At 35.4% G+C, this 24,217-nt stretch overlaps 1 protein-coding gene across 3 annotated transcripts in view; it reads left to right on the top strand.

The window, feature by feature from the left end:
• The window catches only part of LOC122628162, a 61,044-nt gene that overhangs the window by 1,868 nt on the left and 34,959 nt on the right, over positions 1–24,217 (top strand). For 2 of the 3 annotated variants that reach the window (XM_043810119.1, XM_043810117.1), the window contains exons 2-8: positions 16,024–16,129; positions 17,340–17,536; positions 17,966–18,625; positions 18,807–19,281; positions 20,595–20,848; positions 21,986–22,108; positions 23,617–23,874. In XM_043810119.1, coding sequence (XP_043666054.1) covers positions 16,024–16,129; positions 17,340–17,536; positions 17,966–18,625; positions 18,807–19,281; positions 20,595–20,848; positions 21,986–22,108; positions 23,617–23,874 — 2,073 coding nt within the window. The remainder of the gene's footprint in view (positions 1–16,023; positions 16,130–17,339; positions 17,537–17,965; positions 18,626–18,806; positions 19,282–20,594; positions 20,849–21,985; positions 22,109–23,616; positions 23,875–24,217) is intronic. The other variant, XM_043810118.1, reaches the window with a different exon arrangement.

Raw genomic sequence — 24,217 nt, 5'->3', positions numbered from 1 at the left:
GAAGCTTCGCTGGCAGAATATTTCGTCGCGCACTGGACTATGAGCACGCCTATATGTTAGTAGCTATTTTATGCAGTTTAGGTATGCACCGATGCATCACGAACGTTCGCGCCACTCCTCCGTGAGGAAAGTATCGGAGGAACGCTTAAATATATCCTTATATATATCTCTACATACCTATGTATATATATATATATATTATATATAAGGTTATATACTCGAACGTTTACGACTGAGAACACATGAAATAATTCGATTACTATAAGTCGAGTGCGAGCGGATGATACCGATTAATTTTTCCTCTGGATTTTTAATTATCGTTTTTCTTTCTTTTTCTTTTTTTCTTTCTTCCTTTCTTTCTTCCCTTCTTTCCATCTTTCTTCCTTTCTTTTTTCTTTTTTCGTTATATCCTCTTCCATTTCTTTTCAACCCATTTCAAATCTGAAATCATGACCTCATTCCTACCCCTTAGGATTTCCCACATGGAAGTTTCTCATCTCTTATGCAAATGAATCCACGCGTTACGTTCAAACGTGAACGAAACAATAGATTTGCGAGGATGTTCGGAAAATTTTTCTTTTATGACGTTCTCAATTGCTTACCACTTGTTTCATTCGAATAACGAACGATATCATTTTGATAATCATCATTGTTATATAACTGTTCGAACGAGCTATCTTTATTTTTGAATATAAACGATCGTTCGATATTATCCTCCTAGACTTGAAAATAAATTATTTCATTTATTGTTTAATCCGATCGAAGAAATTACATTGCCGATACTTTACCAGTTTATTCTTCTTCCCCTTTCCTTCTTTTCCAAATAATTATTTCACACATAATTATTCGTAATTCCCTCGAAACAATCTTATCGCGAGTGGAGTAAGAAAATATCGAGCTTTGTTTCCAAGCATAAATAATCGGAGAAATTACGTTGCCGGTAGATCCAACGATCGTTGATTTTTTCACGTCGCTTAATTCCTTTCTTCCGTTTCCTCATTTTAATCAGCAAATAATTCATTATTTCGCAGATAATTATTCGTAATTCTCTTGAAACATTTTACCACGAGAGAAGTAAGAAAATATCGAGCTATGTTTTCGAGCGTTCCGCAAACAAATATCTATCCATCTATTCATCCATCCATCCATCCATCTATCTATCTATCTATCTATCTCTCTATCTATCTATCTATCAATCTATCTATCAATCTATCTATCTATCTATCTATCTATCTATCTATCTATCTATCCATCCATTCGCGAAGAAGCTTCGTTCGTTGCTTCATCTCTCATTCGAAAGTCATACTTTAGCGTTTTAGAATCAGTGAGTGAAGGGGAAGTTAAGAAGGAAGAAAGCAACGAAGAAGAAGCAAAGAAGACGTTGTACCCTCTCCCCTTTTGCCCTTCTCCTTTTCGTTCATCCTTGCCGATCCTTCGAAGGGGAATAAACATCGGAGATTGGATTTTGGATTACCAGTATCCTTATGCTTCGAGGAGTGGCAAGAAGATGGAGGTTGGAAAAGGAGGTGGTAGTGGTGGTGGGTGGATAGTAGGAGGAGGAAAGAAGACAGGGAGGGTGGGTAGAAGGGGAGAAAAGTGAGAAAGATGCAAATGTGGGAAAGGAAACTGCGGACGTTCGAAGGTCTTCGAAAATATAGAGAAGTTGAGTATGCGATTCGGTGACACAGAAAATCAACATTTTTATACTACGAGTATTACCCGAGGCTACGAGAAATACGTATGTCCATCTCTTTCTGTCTCTCTCTTTCTTTCTCTGTCTCTGTCTCTCTATCTCTTTCTCGCTTACTCTCTTTTGATATTTTCTATGTCTGTCCCAGGACACAACGTCTTTTCATCCTCCGTCTTCAATCTCTCCCCTTCATTCTCCTTTCAGGATTTTTCGTGAAAACGTACGAGGACACGTACGAAATCGTAATATTTCCCACTTTTGAACGATTTTTCATAGTTCTTTTTGTCGTAGGAGATAAATTTTGGCTGGATTAAATATGAGTATGTGCTTGTGTGTGTGTGTGTGTGTGTGTGTGTGTGTATGAGAGAGAGAGAGAGAGAGAGAGAAAGCATTGTTTGATTTCGTTAGAATTTTAATGGACTAAAAAAATGAACGATTCTCTTTTAGATTTTTATATAAATTTGATGTCAAAATGATCGATTGAAGAAAAATGTATCATCTTCGTACTGTCTACGAAATATAAAGGAAAAAAGAAGAAAAGAGAAGAAAGAATGAAAGAAAGAAAGAAAGAAAGAAAGGAAGGAAGAAAGAGAAAGAAGCATCCCATCTTGATTACAAATGAAAATCGTAAATGACTTAGGTCATCGAACTTCTGACGAGTCGAAGTAAATCGTGCGACCAGTCGGTATTCCAGAAGGAATGAAATTTCATCAGGAGAATAAAATAGGACTCGTACGTCGACGACAGGAAGAAATGCCTTTTATAAAAGAAAATGTCTTCGTCCTCGCAGTCCATCTCCACCATTTGTTCCCTTCTTCTCTTTTTTTCTATTTTTTTTTGTCTCTCTCTCTCTCTCTCTCTCTCTCTCTCTCTTTCTCTCTCTTCTTCTTCTCTCTGTCTCTCTATCTTTCTCTGTCTCTGTCTCTCTATCTCTATTTTCTGCTTTCGATCGAAAGAATCGTCCCTGAAAAGCGAGGAAGCTGGAAAAATTAGCAATGTAAATTCCATTGCTCCTGATGCTTACAATCGATACTTTCTAATCATGATGGATCGGACTTCGTCATTGCTTGAAATCAATTCTTTTCGTCTCCTTCGTACAGTATATATAACAAAACTTGATTTACTTATTTATTTTTAACTTTCGAATTGCGAATATCTATACAGATTATTGACTCATATTAATAATTAACTTGGGAATAGTGATTAAATATGATTACTCGATCGCTTTTTGTTGAAATGAAAACAAAAAAAGAAAATAGGAAAAAAGAAAATTTGGTTTTATTTCCTATAAATAAATTTTTGTTTCTCGAATTACATCTAGATCTCGTTGATTTATTATAATTCATATTATATATTCAACCAATATATATATATATATATTTTTTTTATTCACTAGACATTCTCTTTTTTTTCATCAGACAAAAAAGAAATAAACAAATTATTTCCATTCTTTTCTTTTTATTTTTATTTTTTTTTTTTTTGACGCACAAGATCTGTCTTTACGTATTTATGTTATTCACGGTGCAGCTACGTGTCGTACTTTCTCTCTCTCTCTCTCTCTCTCTCTCTCGCTCACTATTTTTTTCTTTTTTTTTCTCGTTCTATTTTCAAGCGTACCTGTCAAGCTCCTGACAGATTGTCCGTACGATAAGCGGCGTCGGACGAAAGAGGAATTGATTTATAATGGTCGTGCCACGTTCGCAGTACCGATAGCGCTTGTTTCCCGTCAGGCGAAACAATATTAGCCAGACGAGGCGAATCCTTTGATTTTTCGTGTTTTTGAAAACGTTTACTTATAATTTTCGAGCGTCCCGTGTTTGGAGTCGCTTTGAAAAAAAAAAAAAAAAAAAGAGATCGTACGACCTTAATTTGCGCGTGCGTGCGTTTTTTTTATCTTTTCTTTCTTTTACCTTTTTTTTTTGTTCCTTCTGTTTTTTATCAGCTAAAATCAACTGAATAGGAAACGCGTGGCCTTCGATTAGTTTTCTAACGAATTAAACTCCATCGAATATCATGCTACTTGTTTGCCTTCAATTTCTAATTAATTTGCACGTTTTCTTTCTTGCATTTTATTTTGTTTTATTATTTCGTTTTCTTTTTTTTATTCTCACTTTTCTTTCTCTCTCTCTCTCTTTCTCTTTCTGTTCATTCTCCGCCACTTTTCAATGCATCGTAGAACGAATCTCTGGATTCGACGGAAAGTTACCAAATTAAAATGGACGAAATAACGGGCTCCTTCGTTTTTTTTTTCTTTTTCTTGTTTCGAACAAACACCGAACAGCTAACAATATCGTGTTGATCGTACGAGACTAATTCACAAGCACGTCAACGATAATTCGTGCGGATGGGTACATTTTGACGATGAAAAAAAAAAATGTGTTTCATTATTCTTTTTTTCTTTTTTTCTTTTTTGCTACAGTAACGAAACAGCGACAGAGTTTTATAACTCGTTGGAAACGTTTGATTTCGTCAACGAGATTCGTTGGGGTTCTATTCGAGGAGGAAAAAGCAAAAATTAGGATCGTAATAAATTGGGAGACCGGATAGAATATATTTTATGTCATTTGAAATAATATTTTATGTCAATTAGAATAATATTTTATGTCGTTTAGAATAATATTTTATGTCATTACCAACTACTTTTTTCCTCCATTGAGCTCGCTCCTGCCCCCATTAATCGATCTTCATTTTCTCGAGTTAAAAATGATCATCTCGAAGCTGGACAAATATGAATCGTGTTGTTGAGTGAGCTAGGTAGCAAGAATATTCGATAAATTATTTCTTCTCTCTCTCTCTCTCTCTCTCTCTCTCTCTCGTGCGCGCGCGCACTCAGTATTTTAGACACGTTATCAATCTAACTACGAAAATAACGTGACCTTAACACAATTTTGTCTTACGATAAATATAAGGTATCGACGAGTATTATACAAGTGTTATAGTATTGAGACTCGTAATTAAAACCTTAACAAGACAATATAGGTCATTAGTTGAGTTCAATTATTTAGATCGATTATTTAGTCGAATGTCGGTCGAGATAGTGGAGAGATAATTTTCTTCCTTTCTTTTTTCTTCGAGGGAAAAAAAAAAAAAGATAGAAGAAAAGGAAGAGGGGAAAAAAAGAAAAAAAAAGGAAATAAAGAAAATGCTGAAACACGCGGTTGAATTGCTGTTTAAAATCGATCGTGTATAAGGGATTAATATTTAATTCCGGATTTAAAGAATAATTACACTTCAACGATGGATGGATTAAATTAACGACGGATAGAAACTTCTGGAAAACTCGGTTCTGATCGATACGAGGGGATGAAAGGGGAAAGGGTAGGTAGATAGCCAAGAGAGGTAGACTGGGAATACGAAAGCACACATACACACACACTGAGCCACACATATATGCCGTATACGCACATATGTACATACGTATGTACGTATGTATGTATGTATCTTAGGATTACTGAATCATTACTTAAGGCTTTAAGGGAAAGTTCGAGTCGAGATCGTGTCGAAGTTTGTTCGATGGTCGTCTACGAGACGACCGATATATCGAAGGATCGGTGCCCAAATCGACGTGACACCGCGAACGGCTTGCTAAGACTGTTTTCGAGCGAAGACATTGACGAAGGACAGATTAATCGCATTACCGATTGTCGAACGGCCTTTGTAGAGAGGAGTAAGTCTCGGTCAGTAAATACCGAATCTATACCTATATATACCTCTCTGTATATACCTGCACGTAGCTAGGCTAGCTAGCTTAGCTTAGCTATGTTGATGTTCAGCATCGATGTCAACTTAATCCACCATCCACACCGTCTACTGTCGAGTTTAATTAAACTTTTGCAATGAAATTCGCTGGTTTTACTCTCTCTCTCTCTCTCTCTCTCTCTCTCTCTCTCTCTTTCTTCCCTTTCTTTCTCTCTTTCTCTTTCTCTATCTTACTCTCTGTTAACCAGCAATCAGCTTTTGTCTATATATATATATATATATATATATATATATATATATACATATATGTATATCTATATATGTATCTTCTATTCACACTGTATTCTCTTTCTGTCTCTATCTCTCTCTCTCTCTGTGTCTCTCTCTGTCTGTCTGTCTATCCCTGTCTCTCTATCTTATTCCATGTTAACTAGCAACCAGCTTTCGCTATACATATATACATGTATATGTATATGTGTATCTTGTATTAACATTACATTTTCTCTCTCTCTCTCTTTCTCTCTCTCTATTTTTGTCTCTCTATTTCTCTCACATTTTACAACGAGTAAGAGAAACGAACGAATTAGTTTCTATCACCAACGGCGAAGCTTTGTTGGCTGCTTTAATCGCTTCTTCCTTTCCAAAAGTAAGTTCTTTTCTTCCTTTCCCTTCCGCTCGACCGCATCCTTGAAACTAAACTGCAATAAGATATCTCTTTCTCTCTCTCTCTCTCTCTTTCTCTCTCTCTCTCTCTCTCTCACTTTCTCTCTTTCCTTCTCTTTATTACTATTTTACTTTAATTAGTATTAAGACGAATATTTATTGATAATGATATTGAAAGAAGGGGCCAGTTTATTATCGAGTTTATTATATTTCACGAAAAGATATCGATAGTATATTGGAGAAAACTGTGGAGACGATTAACGACAACGTTTCTCTTAATTACATCTTTCGCTTTAACTAACTTTAAGTTAGATTTCAGACGAGAGAAAATCTTCATCGTCATCATCTCTCTTTCTCTCTCTTTCTCTTTCTTTCTCTCTCTCTCTCTCTCTCTCTCTCTCTCTCTCTCTCTCTCTCTCTTTTTCTCTTTCTCCATCTCGACAGCATCGAAAGTCGAAACTTTCGAGCTTTCGATATTCCAAAGGTAATTTAAGCTTCGTTAACTTCGGTCCGCTTCGACGAAGTAAATAAAAACGACTTTTCGAAGTTAAACGCTTATGCTAGCGCGTGCGCTCGCGCACGCTCACTCGCTTTCACCTCCACAATACGTGTGTAGTATATATGTATGTATATACATGTTCCTGTGATTGCTACACGTCATCGATTTATTTATTTTATTCATTCCCCTACGGTCTTATTTGATTTTCGAACTCGAACGATGGAAATAATTAATCAAGACGATACCGCAGGTTCGACGATTTTGTTTGAAAGAAAAAGAAAAAGAAATGGAAAAAGAAAAAATACAAAACGAATTAGTCGTACTGTCGAACGTTAAACGACTTCGTTAAACGTTCTCTACGTCCGCCTTCTCTTTAATTTTCTTTTCTCTCTCTCTCTCTCTCTCTCTCTCTCTCTCTCTCTCTCTCTCTCTATTTCTTTCTTAAACTCGTTCCATCAGTATAGAAATACCATAATAATACGGTATATAATGTTTCGATTGTTAAAGGATATAAAAGAAATATTATATAGATCGTAATATCAAAAAATAAGAGAAATAAGAAGAAAAAAGTAAAGTTGGAAAAAGTAATCGAGTTGGAAAAAGTACGATTGTCGGAGTTGCATTTTAATTATATAATTGCGCGAGTGAAAAAAGAATAGAAGGATGGAGTGATGGTAACGAAGGGGAGTAGGTAGCGATGGGCGATGGGTGTTGGGCGTTGGGTGCAGGGGTGAGGGTGGTGGAAGGGAATGACGCTCTGACTATGGCCACAAGCATGAAGGCAGCAGGAAGTCTCCGCAATGTTGTGCTACTTCGGTGGGGTGACTTTAAGTACTTGAAACTCGCATCTAACTATAAACTGGAAACTCTACGTCCGCCTTCTCTTTAATCTCCTTCTCTCTCTCTCTCTCTCTCTCTCTCTTTTTTGCTCTCTTAAACTTGTTCCATTAACATAGGAATACCATAATAATACGGTATATAATGTTTCGATTGTTAAAGGATATAAGAGATATGTTTTCTATATAGATCGTAAAAATAAGCAAGAAGAAAAAAGGAAAATATAAAGTTCGATAGATAATTCGTTTTATCTGATATGATATAACGGATACGTAGATAAGTAAGTATCTGCACTTTCGTGGTATCAAGAAAGTCACTCTAAATCATTCTCTAGATCCTTAAGCGTTCAACCATTCTCAAAAGTCTTTAAAGGTATGGTTCCAAGGGTAGTGATCTTGTGAGATCTTCCTAGGAAAACTTCCAACTACCGAAGAGAAGTTTTGCTCGCGTTCGTTCACTCTTTCTCTGTCACAGCTCGAATTCTTCTACGTTAAAAGAATAAAAGATAAAGGGATGGAGATAGAGATAGAGATAGAGATAGAGGTAGAGATAGATAGATAGATAGAAAGAGATAGAAAACAAAGGAAGAAATTCGCAGAGAGAAAGTAATGAAGAGAAAGAAAGAAAGAGAAAGAGAGAGATGAGATGAGCGTAGAACTGAAACTGTAAAGACGATCGAGTTTTGAGTTTAATTTTAAAGAGATGTTGAAGGGGGTGTACGGATTTGGTAGAAAGAAAAGGAAGGAAAGAAGGAAGGAAGGAAGGAAGGAAGGGTAAGAGAATATATAGAATATAGAACATCAAGAGAGAAAGAGAGAGAGGGGGGTGGGGGAGAGAGAGGGAGAGAGCTGGGCTTTATCTACGAGAAATTACTGTGGCCTTAAAGCGATGGAGGGTAGAGAATCCTTGGCTGAATGGAGACTTTAGTCGTACAGAGATCCACCTCTCTAGGAAAAGGTTAGCCTCTCGTAGTCGTCGTTCTTTCACGGGGCGAAGATAGAGCACCGTTAATTAGATTTCTCGTTGAAAATCCAAAAGAGGCGGACGACACAGGCTAGCCTTCTCTTCGCGTATAAGCTCATAGCCGGAAGTTACTTTTACCTTTTACTCTTTCTATCTTTCTATCTCTCTATAAGAGGAACAAAATAAGAAAAAGAGGAAAGCATATATATATATATATATATATATATATATGTACGTATATATATATATCTTGTTCTCTCTTGCTCCCTCATTTTTTTTATTTCTTCTATTTCTTTTTCTTATTCTATTTCATCTTTTTTCTTCTTTTTTTTTTTTTAAATCGTATTCGAAGCTTTATTTATTTTGATACTAAGAAAAAGAATCAAGGAGAAGTCTTTGACAATGAAAGTCTTCGAAATCGTCGAGTGACGATCGATGTCGAGCTTATGAAAGAACGTTGATTCCGTTTGGAGGACTAGTGATAAAAGAAATGTAATTTACGAGACGATAAGAGGGTATAGGCTTGTGAGGGTGCAGAGGTTGTAGGGGATGAGTTAGACTGAGCATGAACCGACTACTTTCTCTTAATGACGAAATGAGAAAGAGAGAAAGAGAGACAGAGAGGAAAAGAGTACCCTTATCCTCTTCCCTCTCCATTTCCCCATCACGACTCGTAAATTACGTTGGGCGACTTTCAAAGAGAGGTTTAACATTATCCGTAGGTATCGGCTTTCGTTAAGAGAGACAACAACGTGAGAAATAAATCTCATAAAACCTTAACGTACTGTCATTAGATATCTTTCTCTATGTATTAAACATTTTCTACTTTATACTAGAGAAAATCGCATATATAAAACATATATAATTTGTACTGAATATAAAATATATGTATATTTATATAATCTAATACGTATGTTTGAAATACGAAGAAATAAAAAGAAAAATTAAAAGAAAAAAAGAAAAGAAAAAAGGAGGAAGAAAAAATACACGAAAAATACATCAAGTTCGCAATTTGCATGAACGACGATCGTCGAACAATTATTTTTAAATTAGAACGATAGAGGATTTAGAAATGAGAATAAGAGAGTCGAATCACTCGAAATGAAAGTTTTATCGTTTGCCCGTTCGTTTATAGACTTTGCTCTTCTTTTTCTACTTCTTCTTCTTCTTCGGCGGTTTCGAGGGCATCTTCTTCTTCTATCTTTTTTGTCTCTTTATCTTTTGTTTTTTTTCCTTTTTTCTTTCTTTTTCTTCTCTTTTTTTACTTTCTCACATAACGTGGCGCAAAGTATCGCGAGGAACGTGTACCTAGCTACTCACGCTCTCGCCTACTCAAAAAGTTTCATCGTGAAATTTCAATGAAACGTCACGCTCGCACTACCGTCTTTCTTTGTCTCTCTCTCTCTCTCTCTCTCTCTCTCTCTCTCTATCTCTCTCTCTCTATCTTTATCTCTCAAGCATTTTTTTACTCCTCCTCTCTCCCCTTTAGCTTTTTGTTCTTTTTTCTTTTTTTTTTCCTTCGAGTTTAGAAAACTCGCTTTCGGGAGGATTACCAAGTCGGAAGGAAGAGATCGTTGTTGTCGTCGTCGTCGTGGTCGTTGTCGTTGTCGTCGTCGTCGTCTTCTTCTTCTTCTTCTTCTTCTTCTTCTTCTTCTTCTTCTTCTTTTTCTTCTTTTACTTTTTCCTCTTCTTCTTCTTCCTTTTCGTTTTTATCTCTCTGTCGTCGTCGTTACGAGGGATAAAAAGAAGATTACGACGAATCTCGTTTGAATAACAAAAGAGAAAAAGAGAGAGAGAGGAGAGAGAAAGAGAGAGAGAGAGATATCGGATCGTGTGGTAAAAGAAGAAAGGAAAAAATCTGTCTACGTGAGCAAAAGAAAGAGAAAAAGAGATGAGAGAGAGAGAGAGAGAGAGAGAGAGAGAGAGAGACAGAGACAGAGAAGAACTTGAAAATCGTCGAAATTGGAAGAATCACGACGCAGCGGTTTTTTTTTAAAATGGTGAACAGAAGACTCCTCGTTTCGAAGGATCACTGAACGAAAGAACAATTCAAGGATAGATCGTTCGATCGATCTTTATATACATACATACATACATACATACATACATACATACATACATATATATATATATATTTATCTTGCTTTTATTCTCTTCTCTCTTTTTTTTTCTTTCTCATCTCTCTTCTCTCTCCTTCTTTCTTTTTTCTCTTCTCTTTCTTTCCGTAGCTTGCTACGCGAAATCTCACACGTTTATCATCCCGAATGGCGGCCTGTTAGAATGAGTTAGAGGCGAGGCTACAACGTGGCTTGACCCAACATCTCTTCTCTTCGCGTTACGTGGAAAGCCTTTTGCTTCTCGAGTCTCGATGCATCGTAATTCATAACTTTATCGAACGTTCCCGGCGTTGCACCGGTACACCACCATGCTCCTCCGGGCGGCATTTAAATCACGCGCCCCGTTAGTCGACGATACCGTTGTTGCATCAAGAATGTCGTCGTCTTTTCGTATTAATTCGGATTTTTTTTTGTCTTTGTTTCCTTTTCCTTTTCTTTTTTCCTTTCTCTTTTTTCTTTTCCTTTTGTTTTTATCGAATAGATATTTCCATTTCGTTCTATATATGCATTCCCTTTTTTTTTTTATTAACTCATCAAGAATTGCAATCAATCATTGCGGATGTATCAACATATATATTTATTTTATATTCCTACGAATTGTACGACATTTCGATTCGATCGTTCATTAAAAAAAAAAAAAAAAAAAAAAAAAAGAAAAGAAAAGAAAAAAGGGGAATGAAAAGAAGAAAAAAGGAACACAAATTCTATTTCACAAATCGTATCTTTTAAGAACCGTCTTTAATCCAGTTAAACTCTTCAATAGAAGAAAAGTTCTCTTCTTTAGGATAGAGCAAAAGAGAAGAGAAGAGAAGAGAAGAGAAGAGAAGAGAAGAGAAGAGAAGAAAAGAAAAGAAAAAAAGGATAAAAAGAAAATTCCAACATAGAAAATTCAAGAGATCGTTGAACGTGTCGTGTCGAGTAATCTATATGTTGTCATTGTCGTAGCTACGACGATCGTTGTCGACCATTTCGGTTCGAAAGAATATCGATAGAAAAGTGTAGCTATTAATTGCTTCCGAGACTTTAATAACACGACGGTCGGATTAGTACTCGAAGCGATAACATGGAAACGATGATGATTTAACGTTTATTAGTTTCGATGGGTTATTCTTGCGGAGCAATAAAGTATTACATATATACCTAGCTCTATCTACCGATATCGTACAATCGTTAGAAAATCATAAAAAAACTTTGAAAAGTAGGTAATAACGATAAGTGATATGAAAAATCGTCGTGCTTACACACACACACATCTACATATAATATATACGTCAGATTGAAAAATGTGATAAGAAGGCGGGTGATCATGATGATCGATGATACGTTGAATTAAACGATAAGGGTGTATACTTATGTACGTGTATATGTAAATATAAAGATTTTATTACTATCGCACTGATTTAATTTGCGAGACATATTGAGAGCACGTAACTAGTAGCCTCGGCTAGTTCGATCGAAGAGATCGAGAAGACAAGACAAACAGGAAGCAGAGGGTACCATCATCTTCTCGGGAGCGAATTATCTAGCTAGTTCGATGGACCCGTCTGTCAACGTTACACTAGCGATCGTTACGAAGCGATAAAAGTTTTCTTGGTAAAAGAAGAGAGATAGATAGATAGAGAAAAAGAGAGAGAAAGTGTCTATAGTTGTCTATATGTGTGTATGTGTGTGTATACCTATACACCATTCAAACGTTCTCCTTAATGCCATACTAACATCGGACTGCGAGAAAATGAAATGTTCTTCTCTCCTTCACGAAGATGTTCTCTCTTTTTCTTTTTTTTTTTTATATTTTCTTTTTTACTCTTTTTTCTTTTTTTTTTAACTTTTATCCTCTTTCGTAGAAAGAGAACGACGTCGGTGAAGTTGAGAAAATCCACTTGACCTTCTCTCTCTCTCTCTCTCTCTCTCTTTATTTCTCTCTCTTTTTCTTTCTTTCTCTCTTTCTCACAGCCCAAGTTTTTCTTTCACGATATATTCTTCGCTAAAGTCTCGCGAGGCTCGATCAACTCGACGATGAAGAAAAAGGATCGGAAAATTTTGGCTTCCCCGTTGGCTCGAATTATCCCGTAGGATACCTTCGACTCGTGAGAAGAATATAGTTAGATGATGAAATGAAAAGAAGCAAAAGAAAAGGAAGAAGAAAAAATAGAAAGAGAGAAGAGGCTAGTTACGAAAGATTTTCGACAAAAGGCTCGTTGAAAAATTCGATGAGTTTTCCAGTTCTTCTTCTAAGTGGCCAGATCTCCCTTACCTCCCCTCCACCCCGTTTCTATACCCCTCGATGAAAACTTTGTCCTTGAAGTTTTCTCACGGTCCATTGATTGCCATTCGTAGTATAGCATCTCCTATCTCTTCCTCTCTCGCACGTATGTACGAACGGGGAAGTAAAGACCGTTCGCGTCCCATTGTTTGTTCCTTTTGATTGATCCTTAATTAACTACTTTAGAGTTAACAATCTTTACCGCTTGGCGTCGCTAACTTTAATTAATTTTTCTTTTCTTTTCTTTTCTATTCTTTTTTTCCCTTTTTTCTTTCTGTTTTTTTCAATTTCTCTCCTTTCTTCTGTTTTCCTTTATTTTTCTTTTTTTATGCTTCTTCTTCTTCTTTTCCCCGTCGCCCTTCGAGATTATAATTCTATTCGACTGTAATTATCGACTATTAATTGACTATTCATTATCCAGTTCTCTCTCTTTCTCTCTATCTCTATCTCTCTCTTTCTCTCTTTCTCTCTGTCGCTATCTCTCTCGCTCGTTTTTAAATTTAGAGATTTGGTTTATAGAAAAAAAGAAAAATAGAAAAAAAGAAAAGAAGAATCGTTGCCAAGGGATTACTTTCAAAGTCCGAACGGTGAGTTCCACTTTCCGAAACGACACGATCGACCTCAATTCGTTGGATTTATTTTTTTCTTCTTTTTTTTTTTATTTTTCGAACGATTATGTCCAACGATGCGATATCACGCTGCTACTAATCGTGTATTAACCCGCGAAGATTAAAGCGAGCGTTTGCAATGAATGTACGCTATCGGATCGATTTTGGAACTAGGACTCGATTAATACACATATATTATATATATATATATATATATATATATATATATATATATACAGAGTAATATAAACAGACATATACATATACATATACATATGTGTATGACAAAGTGGACAAGTATTTTTCAGGTTCAAAATTTAATTCATTATATATATATATATATTATATGTATTATATTATATATTATATATATATACATATGTGTATACATATATATGCGAATGCTCGTTTGCGTGCGCGTATGTGTAGTCGTTAAACCGTTGATATCTTTGCCTTTGTGATAACGCGTGTACAATACCGAATAGATTTACCCTGGAAAATTGAAAATGTTTTCACGGTGGTTTACACCAATCGGAAAAGTCATCCCTTGCGTCTGTCTATTTCCTCTCTCTCTATTTCTATTTCTATTTCTCTCTCTCTCTCTCTCTCTCTCTCTCTCTCTTTCTCTCTCTCTCTCTTGAAATTCGACACTCGAGAAACAGTCACGCGATATCGGACTGCGCTACGATCCGAAACCATATCTACTCGTTGTTAGTCGATTAGTTTGTTTTACCTCAATATGGATATTTCATACTAATTTTCATCGCATACGCTTCGTGCTCGTTCATCCTTTTGTTCATTCGTTTGTTCGTTCGTTCGTTCGAATATCTCGTGAATTAGTTCGAAAGCCATACGATCAAATTTATGAAATTTTTACCGATGGTATTTCGTTCCCCAATCACCTGCCTTTTCTCCCTCATACCCAGCCCAACCCCATCCCTTGAAAAATATTGTCGTTGACAAAATACAATATATATAGCTGAAAAATTTTCCGCGTTGTTTTTTTTCTTCTTTTTTTTTTTTTTTAAAGAGAAAAAAGGAAAAATGGAAAGAAAGGAAAAAACAAAAAACTTGTATTCCGTTTTGTCGTATTTCCAATTCAATGGACGGCTATTTCAATGCTAATTGACGATATTATATTTTTTCGCGATATCCTACGATGTTATGATACGAGCCGGATTTTCTCCTATAAATGCAAAATTTTCATAAAAATACTACGGAAACGATCCCTTTTAGCGTCTTATCGTCGATTTCTATTCTCATTGGGCAAGAGAGAAAGAGAGGAACAGAGTGAGATAGATAGATAGAGAAAGAGAAAGAGAGAGATATAGAGAGATAGAGAGATTATTGGTACGAGTCATCGTGTCATTCTCTGCATTCAAATGCTTCCTATTTAACTCTCGTCTCGCCTCCTCCTCCTCCTCCTCCTCCTCCTCCTCCTCCTCTTTCTTCTCCTGCCCCCCGAACTCACCCTGCCCCCTCTTATTCGACGATTATTCGTATCCGCTAACAGGATTAAAATGTTAATCGCCTTATGAAATTTCACGTTGCATAAGTCTAACTAGGATTTATGGTCCACGGTACTCTGAAACGTCTTTCTGAATAACATCGAATTAACGACATACAAATACGAACAATGTATATATATACTAACACACACACATACATATATATATATATATATATATATATATATATATATATTGTTATCTCTATAAACTAGAGATTATAGATAAGTACTTGAGTATTAATAAAATTGACGTAATTGAATTTTAATAAAAAAAAAAAAAAATTGATGCCGAATTTTATTATTTAACAAGTAAAATAGAATAAGTTCCTCTCTTTCTCCTTTTCTCTCTCTTTCTTTTTCTTTATTCGAGAAAACCTTCTTCATTCGTGTTTTTGTCCTTAAAATTCGCTTTCTACTTGAAGTTCAGCTTTTAGAGAACGGTAAAAAGTTCAATATCGAGCTCGAAAACCTTAGTGAAGTGAATCCTAAAGGATGTTCGCGCACGTGCACGTGCACCACCATCACCAGCGACTTTTACCGTGATCGCGAAGTAAACCCCACGATGTTGCATTGACTTTCGAGTAGAGAAACGAGAAACGAGAAACGAGAAGGAGAAAGAGAATCTAAGTTCTCTCCTTCTCCCCTTTCTCTTCTCGATCTTTCCTTCGCCCTAACTCTTCCATCTCTCATCCCTCATCCCCTTATTGGAAAAAAGGGAACGACGACGAGGTCGACTAAGAGTAACTTTTTGACTCGGTTTAAACTTTTTCGCGCATTTGAGAATTGTTTGGACGAAGACGCTTTTTATCAATTGTATTGAAATCTAACGAAATCAATGGATAACGATTGAATCGTTAAAGCGAAAACTATATGATCTAAGAAAAGTAAATGATAGTTAGTGAAATTATAAAAAATGAACGTAAGTGATATTTTTTCGAAACTTTTAAAACGAGATGCTAGAGAAATTTTTTCTCCTTTTCTTTTCTTTTATATCTTTTTATTTCGTTTTAGTTTTTTAATTTTTGTATTTTTGTATTTTTTATTTTTTTCATGTTCTCCCTGAGAAAAGAACCAAATCCGTATTCGTTTCTTTAATTATTTTTTCTTAAATTGATCTTTCTTTTTTCTTCTTCTTCTTCTTCCATATATATTTTTTTTTTTGTAATTTTTACAGGATCCTGTCAAAATGCAGAACCACGGGGATCCTTTGGGAGCAAAAGTATCGCAAGGAGGATGGATCTTCTACGGGACACCGAACGTCTCGACGAACGACGATTCAAGTAACTATGTAATGGATTATTGTTATAGTCATGTTCGCGACTGGTAAGATCTCTCGATCAACCTATATTGAATATATACGAACAATTCTTTTCTTTCTTCTTTTTTTCTGTCGACGATCAATCGAACATCGATCTTTTGAAACTTGTATTCATCGATTATTTTTTTTATCGATAACTTTTCTTAGCTTTCAAATCGACTCTCTCTTTCTCTTTCTTCTGACTACGATAATTCATTGAAGAAAATTATTCGCGAGCAAGTTCGTTCTAAGTTATTTCAGTTCGGTTAAGACATTTTAGTTTCGTAAGCTCCGCAATTTTGTATTTCGATCGATGCTACGAGAGCAGCTTTGCTTGAAAAAGATAAACAAATAAGGAGCATGATCGCGTGATAAGAGACAAAGTCGATGGCCTTCGAGCGCGAATATCGTCGGTTCCTTTATTATCGTCGAAGGACTATTCAACGAATTTTTCCACCGTCTTTCGCGTTTTAAAGTGTATTTCATGATTGATTGCATCATTGAAAGATATTAGAAAAGCCGTAAATTCGTTTGTAAAAGTTTAATAGAACTTTCTTCTGGTCCGTTTAAAGTATTCCGAGGATCATTAGGAATCGTCGTAAATATCGAAAAGATCATTCGATCTTGTTGTCGCGTAAAAACACCCCTTCGAATATTTTCTTGTTAAAGCGAAGAAAAATAATTGCGAGAGCTCTTGCTCGAATTTACTTTTGTAAAAAGAAAAAAAAGAAAAGAAGAAGAAGAAAAGTAAAAACTATTGAACGTCATCGACGACAACTACAACGACGACGACGACGACGACGACGACGACAACGGCGGGCGCGTTACGACGGGGAAACGATTAAAGATAAATCTAGAAGCTAAGGGTAAGAGCATCGTTGTGAGCAGTAGAGTAGTAGACTAGGATGAAGGAAAAAGAGGAGAAGGAGGAGTAAAAGGAGTAGGGATGGTGCTGGGAAACGGGAAATAAAAGTGTCGATTTAAGCGGTGGACCGACATTGTACGCGCTCGAGTGGAACGGCCCAGACTTTGTTGGTCGGTAAAAAAGGGGCGAGAGAGAAAAAAAATAAGAGTAAAAAAGGATAGTTAAAAAGGAGAGAGATAGTTAAACATAGAGAGAGGGAGAGAGAGAGAGAGAGAGAGAGGGTAAGTTGGAGGAGGAGAGAAAAACGGTAGGCTATGTTGTCCATTAGCTGGGACGTGTCTCTCGATGGGGAGAAGATGCTCGAAGAGAATACAAGGAGCTTCTCGTCCGAAAGAAAGTCGAAGGATGAGAACGAGGAGGATAAGGATGCCGTGTCTCGATCCAACGGAGAAAATAAAAACGTCGCTCTTCATCCATTGGAGGACCGTACGAGAGCTTCCTTCCTTCGACAGACACTGAATACGAGTGAGTAAAGTTGTTCTCTGTCTTTCTTTTTTCTTTTTTTTTAATTTTATTTTGCTCGTTTTCTTTCTTTTTTTTCTCCTGTTTCTTCTTCTTCTTCTTCCTCCTCTCTCTCTCTCCCTCTCTCTCTCTCTCTCTCTCTCTCTCTCTCTTTCTTTCTCTCTTTTAATTTTTTCGGGAGTATTTTTTTTTTCTTTCCATTTTTATATCTTTTTTTTCTTCTTCTTATCAATCGAGATGAACTCCGCTTCGTCGCGTTATCGTTATTTCTTCGCTTTATCTCGAGCTTTTTTTTGCCCTCTCTCTCTCTCTCTCTCTCTTTTTCTTTCTCTCTATTTTTTTCTTTCATTTGTAATTACGTTTTTTCTTTTCTTTTCTTTCTTTCTATTTTTGTCTCTCTCTCTGGCAACATATATTCAATGACGGTTTTAGCTGCTACGACGTCATTAGGTGAACAACGTAGATCCACGGGCATCAACGAGGGTAACAAAACCCGTAAGAAAAATCGTCGAACGAAAGATTCGAGAAATAATCCTTCTTATAATATCGATGGTACTACGGATGTACGTGAGAACGAGATTAAGATCGGTGGTAGATCGTCGTTACAAGAAAATAAAGAAAATGTTAATACCGATTCGACGTCGAAAAAATCGAGATACTCGCAAACGAGAAAGTATCGTGGCGAACGACGAAGAAGACGTAAGAACAGGGATAGGAAAAGGGGTAGAAAGAGGTCAAGACAGAACGACGATAGAAGAATGGACGATGAGAGACGGCGAACGTCGAAGTTTAAGAAACGAACGGAGAACGAAGGATCGGAACAATCCTTCGGCAATTCTTCGAACATAGGTTTGACGTACGGGGGAAAGAACGTCAGCATTTTTCGACAGGATTCAACCAATTTCGATGGTTTAGATTCGAGCACCGGCGGTGCTCCGTCCAATCTTCGAGCTCCATCGATTACAACGACAACTACGACGAACGCGGACGATAGAAAGAGTTTGCCTCAGGTTTCACCACGACGGGACGTATACGTTGAAAACGTTGAGAGAGAACTTTCTAAACAATTGGAAAAGGAGATCGCTAGATCGGGTATGTATGTATGTCGATCGTATCGAATACTTCCTTTTTTTTGTTGATCTTTTTTCTTTTTTTTCTCTCTATCTTTCTTTCTTTCTTCTTCTTCTTCTTCTTCTTCTTCTTTCTTTATCTACTTCGCTTATCAATCGTCAAAAATTGTTTTTCTCCCTTTATAAATTATAACCAACGACAGGTATGATAAATTTGAGTAATCGAGTTCTAACTGGTTCTACGACACATCGGGATGTTACGTCGTACGATAACGACAGGAACAAATTATCGAACGAGATTATCATTGACGACAGAGCGAGATTTGGTAATTCGCGTTACGACGCCGAAAAAATGTTGGGTTATTCGCGCACCGAGGAAGATCTACCGATTCTCGACCTTGAAAACGAGGTACTCGAAAGAACGATGAAGGATTATAACGCATACATGACGTCCAGTTTGAAACTACGTCAGGACCGGCCAAAATTCAGTTCGCCATCACGATTGCACGATCAACCGATCGTATCTTTAATCACAAGTACAACCACTACTACCACCATGACAACCACTACAAATGCTGACACCTACGACGAGGATAATCCAAAAGGCGACTTATCATGCATAAATGGAACTTTCTTGCCGGCACCGTTAGCGAGGCATGCTCTTATCAAATATGTAAAGTGAGTAGATAGATTTATCATGAATTATTCTATTCTTTCGTTCGATAACACACACACATAAAATATTTTATCGAATTTACAATGATTATTAGATCGAATTAGTTTACAATCCATTCCATTTAGACTCGCAATCATATTTTGACGCATGTAAAAACCACGTCCAGTAAGTATTGCACTGGATCGCAATGGAAATGCATTCGAGGGTGAATCACAAGTGAAAATCGAATTACTTTTAATACCGTATACCTTGGGTATATATGTATATATACGTATGTATGTACATATATGTATATATATATGTATATATACATATATATATATATATATATATATATATATATATATATATATATATATATATGAAAAGCTTCGAATCCAACCGTACATGCTGCTTTTCTAAACGCGTGAAGGATTTTCAACGGTGTTTATGGGATTGCCATATAAGATTGGCTCTCTCCTGCACGGTAATCCTCCTTCCTCTCATCTTATCACACAAACTCTTTTCCTTACTTCGTATTTGAAAACTAACACTCGTTTACGTTCGTCGTCCATACCGAATGAAATGATCATACTTACTCAACTCTAAGATGGAATATAATCGGATATCTTCCGATTTTCGCTTTTTCTCTGTTCTCTTTTCTTTCTTTCTTTCTTTTTTTTTTTTCCTAATACCCAAACGAAATCTACCATTTCTTGTGATTTTATTTTGTTTAAAATGATATCTCGTAAGAGTCTTTTGAAATCTACTATTTAGTTTACATATATATATATATATATATATATATATATATATATATATATCTTCCTTTAAACCGAATTTGAAATCGAGTTCTATCTACTTTCTCGTGTATCGTTGAAGAACCGAGATACAGTTCTCTTCGTGAAATGCAAATCTTATATCGTATCGTTTCGAGGATCTACCGAGACCCTTTTAATTGACACGCTTTCATTGATGATAAGCATTCGAAATACTCTCGAGAATACGAAAACGATATCGAGAAGCGATTCGTTCGAATTCACTGCACGTTTGTCTGTTCGACGTATTCTAATTGTACTGATGAACTTAATTATTAGAAGTTAACAAAAAAAAAAAAAAAGTGAAAAAGCGAAGAAAAATAAAATGAAAAAAAAGGAAAAAAATTAAAAATTAAGAAAGAGAACAACGTTACTTTCATTTACTTTGTAACTCATTTCATTGCATTTTCTCATTCTCTCTCTCTCTCTCTCTCTCTCTCTCTCTCTCTCTCTCTCTCTCCTTTTCCTTATCGCGAAAATGACATTTGCGAAAATCATTTGCGAGTTCGTTGTTGAAGGTCTTCCATACCAGGACACGAGTATCTCGAAGCCGATTACGAGTGTGCACCTGGGTTTTACATGGTATCGACCGGAAGTCGATTGCTCTGCAGGAATCGTCAATGGATCGGACAAGTACCAAAATGTAAACTGAAACAAGGATCGGACGGTGTCTGTTCGGAAGTCTCATGCGAACATGTTTGTAAGGAAATCGACGGTAGAGCCGTATGTTCTTGTTACAACGGGTTTCGATTGGATGCTTACAAATGTATAGGTGAGTGATAAATTTTAATCCGATTCGTTCGTATCGTTTTTAATTGATTTAAAGAATCTCATTTAGAATTATATTATTCAAATAAATAATACGTAGTTATTTATTTACTTATTTGCGAAATATAGAAACGACGACTTTGCTGAAATCATTTTTTTTTTTGCGGTATCGATATTATTCGCCGATAAATCGTAATGCACGATATTAATCTCGTTGTCGACATATACGAGTACATACATAAATACATACCGCAAATTAAATCTAGATGCGGCCATTACTTTACGTTCCACACAATCATCGGACATACATAATCTACATATACATATATGTAGATACATACATACGTACATATGTGTGTATATATATATATATTACATTTACTTGCAATTAAATTTTGCCGCGTTGAACGAACCGCACGAGTGCTTTCAATTAATTCCTCCTTTTTTCTTTCTTTTTGTTTTTATTTTTTATTATTACTATTATTATTATTATTATTATTATTATTATATTTATTATTATTTATTATCATTATCATTATCATCATTATTATTATTATCATTATTATTACTATTCTTTTCTTTCTCCCTTTTTTATTATATATATATTTTTTTTATTTGCTATACCCGAGGGTTTTTCGTCATGTTCTTTATAAATCTCAATATCATCGGAGTAAATAAAAGAGTCATTTGCGCACGAAATATAGCTTTCGGGCTAAAAAAAAAAATTGATCGAGTAAAAAAATTTTTACATCGAAACGCTTGAAATTGCGGATGAAGGGAGGGACAAAAAAGAATAAAAAAAAAAAAAAGAAAGAAAAAAGAACAAAAAAATAAAAACCAAAGAAGAAAGAAGAAAACAAAAAGAGAAGGAAACGCAACAAACATGTTAAACAAAAGAGAAAAGAAAGGAAAAAGGAAAAAGAAAAAGAAAAAAAAAAGTATAAACATTTAATTGCTTCGTGACAATATAACTGGTGTGTAAAATCACGTATATCCTGTCGTGTCCGTGGTTGCTCGATTTTTCTTTTTCTCTGTTTTCTCCTTTTCTTTCTCTCTCTCTCTCTCTCTCTCTCTCTCTCTCTCTCTCTCTCTCTCTCTCTCTTTCTCTCTTTCTCTCTTTCTTTTTTCATCCCAACCGCAGACGTGAACGAATGCGAGGAGAACAACGGTGGCTGTGAGTACAAATGCGTGAACACTCCTGGATCTTTTCGATGCGAGTGTCCGAAGGGAATGAAACAGGGCGAGGACAGGTTCACGTGCATAGGTGAGCGATTTACGAGCAATCCCGAGTGTCGGAAGTGGTGCTGGGAATTCGATGCGCTTCGTCGGCTCTTTTCAATCAACGCGAACCACCGTGTGATTCTCTCGAATCACCATGGAAAAATCATTTTCAACGGCGGATTTATCAGGAAGATATTTTTTCTTGTTAATCTTTAACAAATGAAAAATATTTATAAATAAAATTACAAATAAGATATATATATATACATATATATTTATAAATATTTATAAATTATTAAAAAAGAAACATATGTATATACGTATGGTAAAATTTAATATATGTACATACGTATGATAAAATTTAATATATGTATATACGTATGGTAAAAAAAAAAAAAAATCCGATATTTTCAAAGTTTATAGCACTCATCGAGACGAATGAAAAATTTGTCGATTAATTTGTTGATTAACGTGGGTTGTATGTTCAACTTTTTCGATGTAAATTATTTTTTTATTGTTAATGAGCGTTCGATATCGTTAGCGAGTACTTTGCTGATATATTCAATTTTCATTATTACATTAGAAATAATTTTGCTTCATTTTCATAATTAACTTTTGACGATCTTGAACTAGTGCGTTTCTAATATTTGTAATAGTATTTCTAGTGTGTTTCTATGTGTATCGAGTATTCAAAATAATCGGTCTTTTTATACCGTCCTATATATATATATATATATATATATATATATATATATATATATATATATATTAATATATATATATTAAAAGGGAATAATTAATTAATAAAAGAATTTATTAATTCATACGAAAGAAGTGACGAATCGATCATGAAGCAATCAAATTTTCTACAAACAAATCCAATTTTCGGATCGATTAAATCGAACTCTTCTAATTCGATCGTACGCACGTAAAAATATCCATCGATTAAAAATGATAATCTCATTTATCGTTTTCAATTTCCGTTAGGTCTGTCCAACAATTTTTTTTCTATTTCTTTTTTTTTCTCACGAATCAAAAAAAAAAAAAAAATCATCATTTCCTTCCCAGTGGATATAGAAATATCCGTATTCAAATTTCGATACTATTTTTCTATAATAAATAACATATTTTCCTCTCTTTTTCCGATATTTCGAAAATCTGTCGTATCATCTAATCGAACGGACAGCATAACGATCACAATTTTTATTTTTGGTGGACATAACGCGAACGTTTTTGGTAACATACGACTCAATTATTGATATTACATATATATATATATATATATTTTTTTTTCTTTTTTGTTCGATACACATATAATATTTTCATATATTTATATAAATAAAAAGAAGTAATGATTATTGAACCCGACAAAAATCGATTCAATAATTAAGGACCAATATAATAAATACGAATATAATAAATCATATCTTAAAATTGATTAGGTCAAAATGAAATCAATACGAAATAATTTTATAAAAAAAGAACGATCGATTCCCATCGCCGAATAATAAAATGATTAAACTGAAATAACTAAAGATCGATGATATATAGACATCAACGAATGCTTGCTGAACAACGGTCACGGTCCCTGTCAGGACACGTGTCGAAACCTCGTAGGTGGTTACGAATGCTCTTGCGAGGGTATCCAGGACACGGTTCTGTCGGCCGATAACCACACGTGCCAGAACGCAGGTCCATGCAGTGTCAACAACGCCGGATGCTCTCACACTTGTCTCTCAACGATGGGTCGAGTGTTCTGCCTCTGTCCGGACGGCTTCATGCTCGAGGACGACTGGAAGACCTGTCAAGGTAAACCTCATCTCCCTTAAGGGTATACCACTCGCGTTTAATCGCGTTAATTGAATGTCGACGAGGAAATTTGCCTTTGGTACCTATAACAAATCTTGTTCAAATTGTACGCTTAAATCACCTACCTTGATTATTTACTTTCTTGAAGAATTTAATAAGATTAGATATTTTTCTTTGGAATTATCAATATGAGAAAAGGGGAAAGAGAAAGAGAGTATTCGTTTGACGTTAAATGGAATTACATGTGTTAACTTTTTTATATAAATTTAATATATTCTAAGATGTTTATATTTTAACGTTTAATATGTTACAAATGTTACAGTATTTGTTTAACGTTATGTGG

Source organism: Vespula pensylvanica, chromosome 3, assembly GCF_014466175.1.
Source record: "Vespula pensylvanica isolate Volc-1 chromosome 3, ASM1446617v1, whole genome shotgun sequence".
Taxonomy (NCBI): Eukaryota; Metazoa; Arthropoda; class Insecta; order Hymenoptera; family Vespidae; genus Vespula; species Vespula pensylvanica.
Note: the sequence above shows the minus strand (reverse complement) of the source record. Positions and strands in the feature narration are given on the sequence as shown.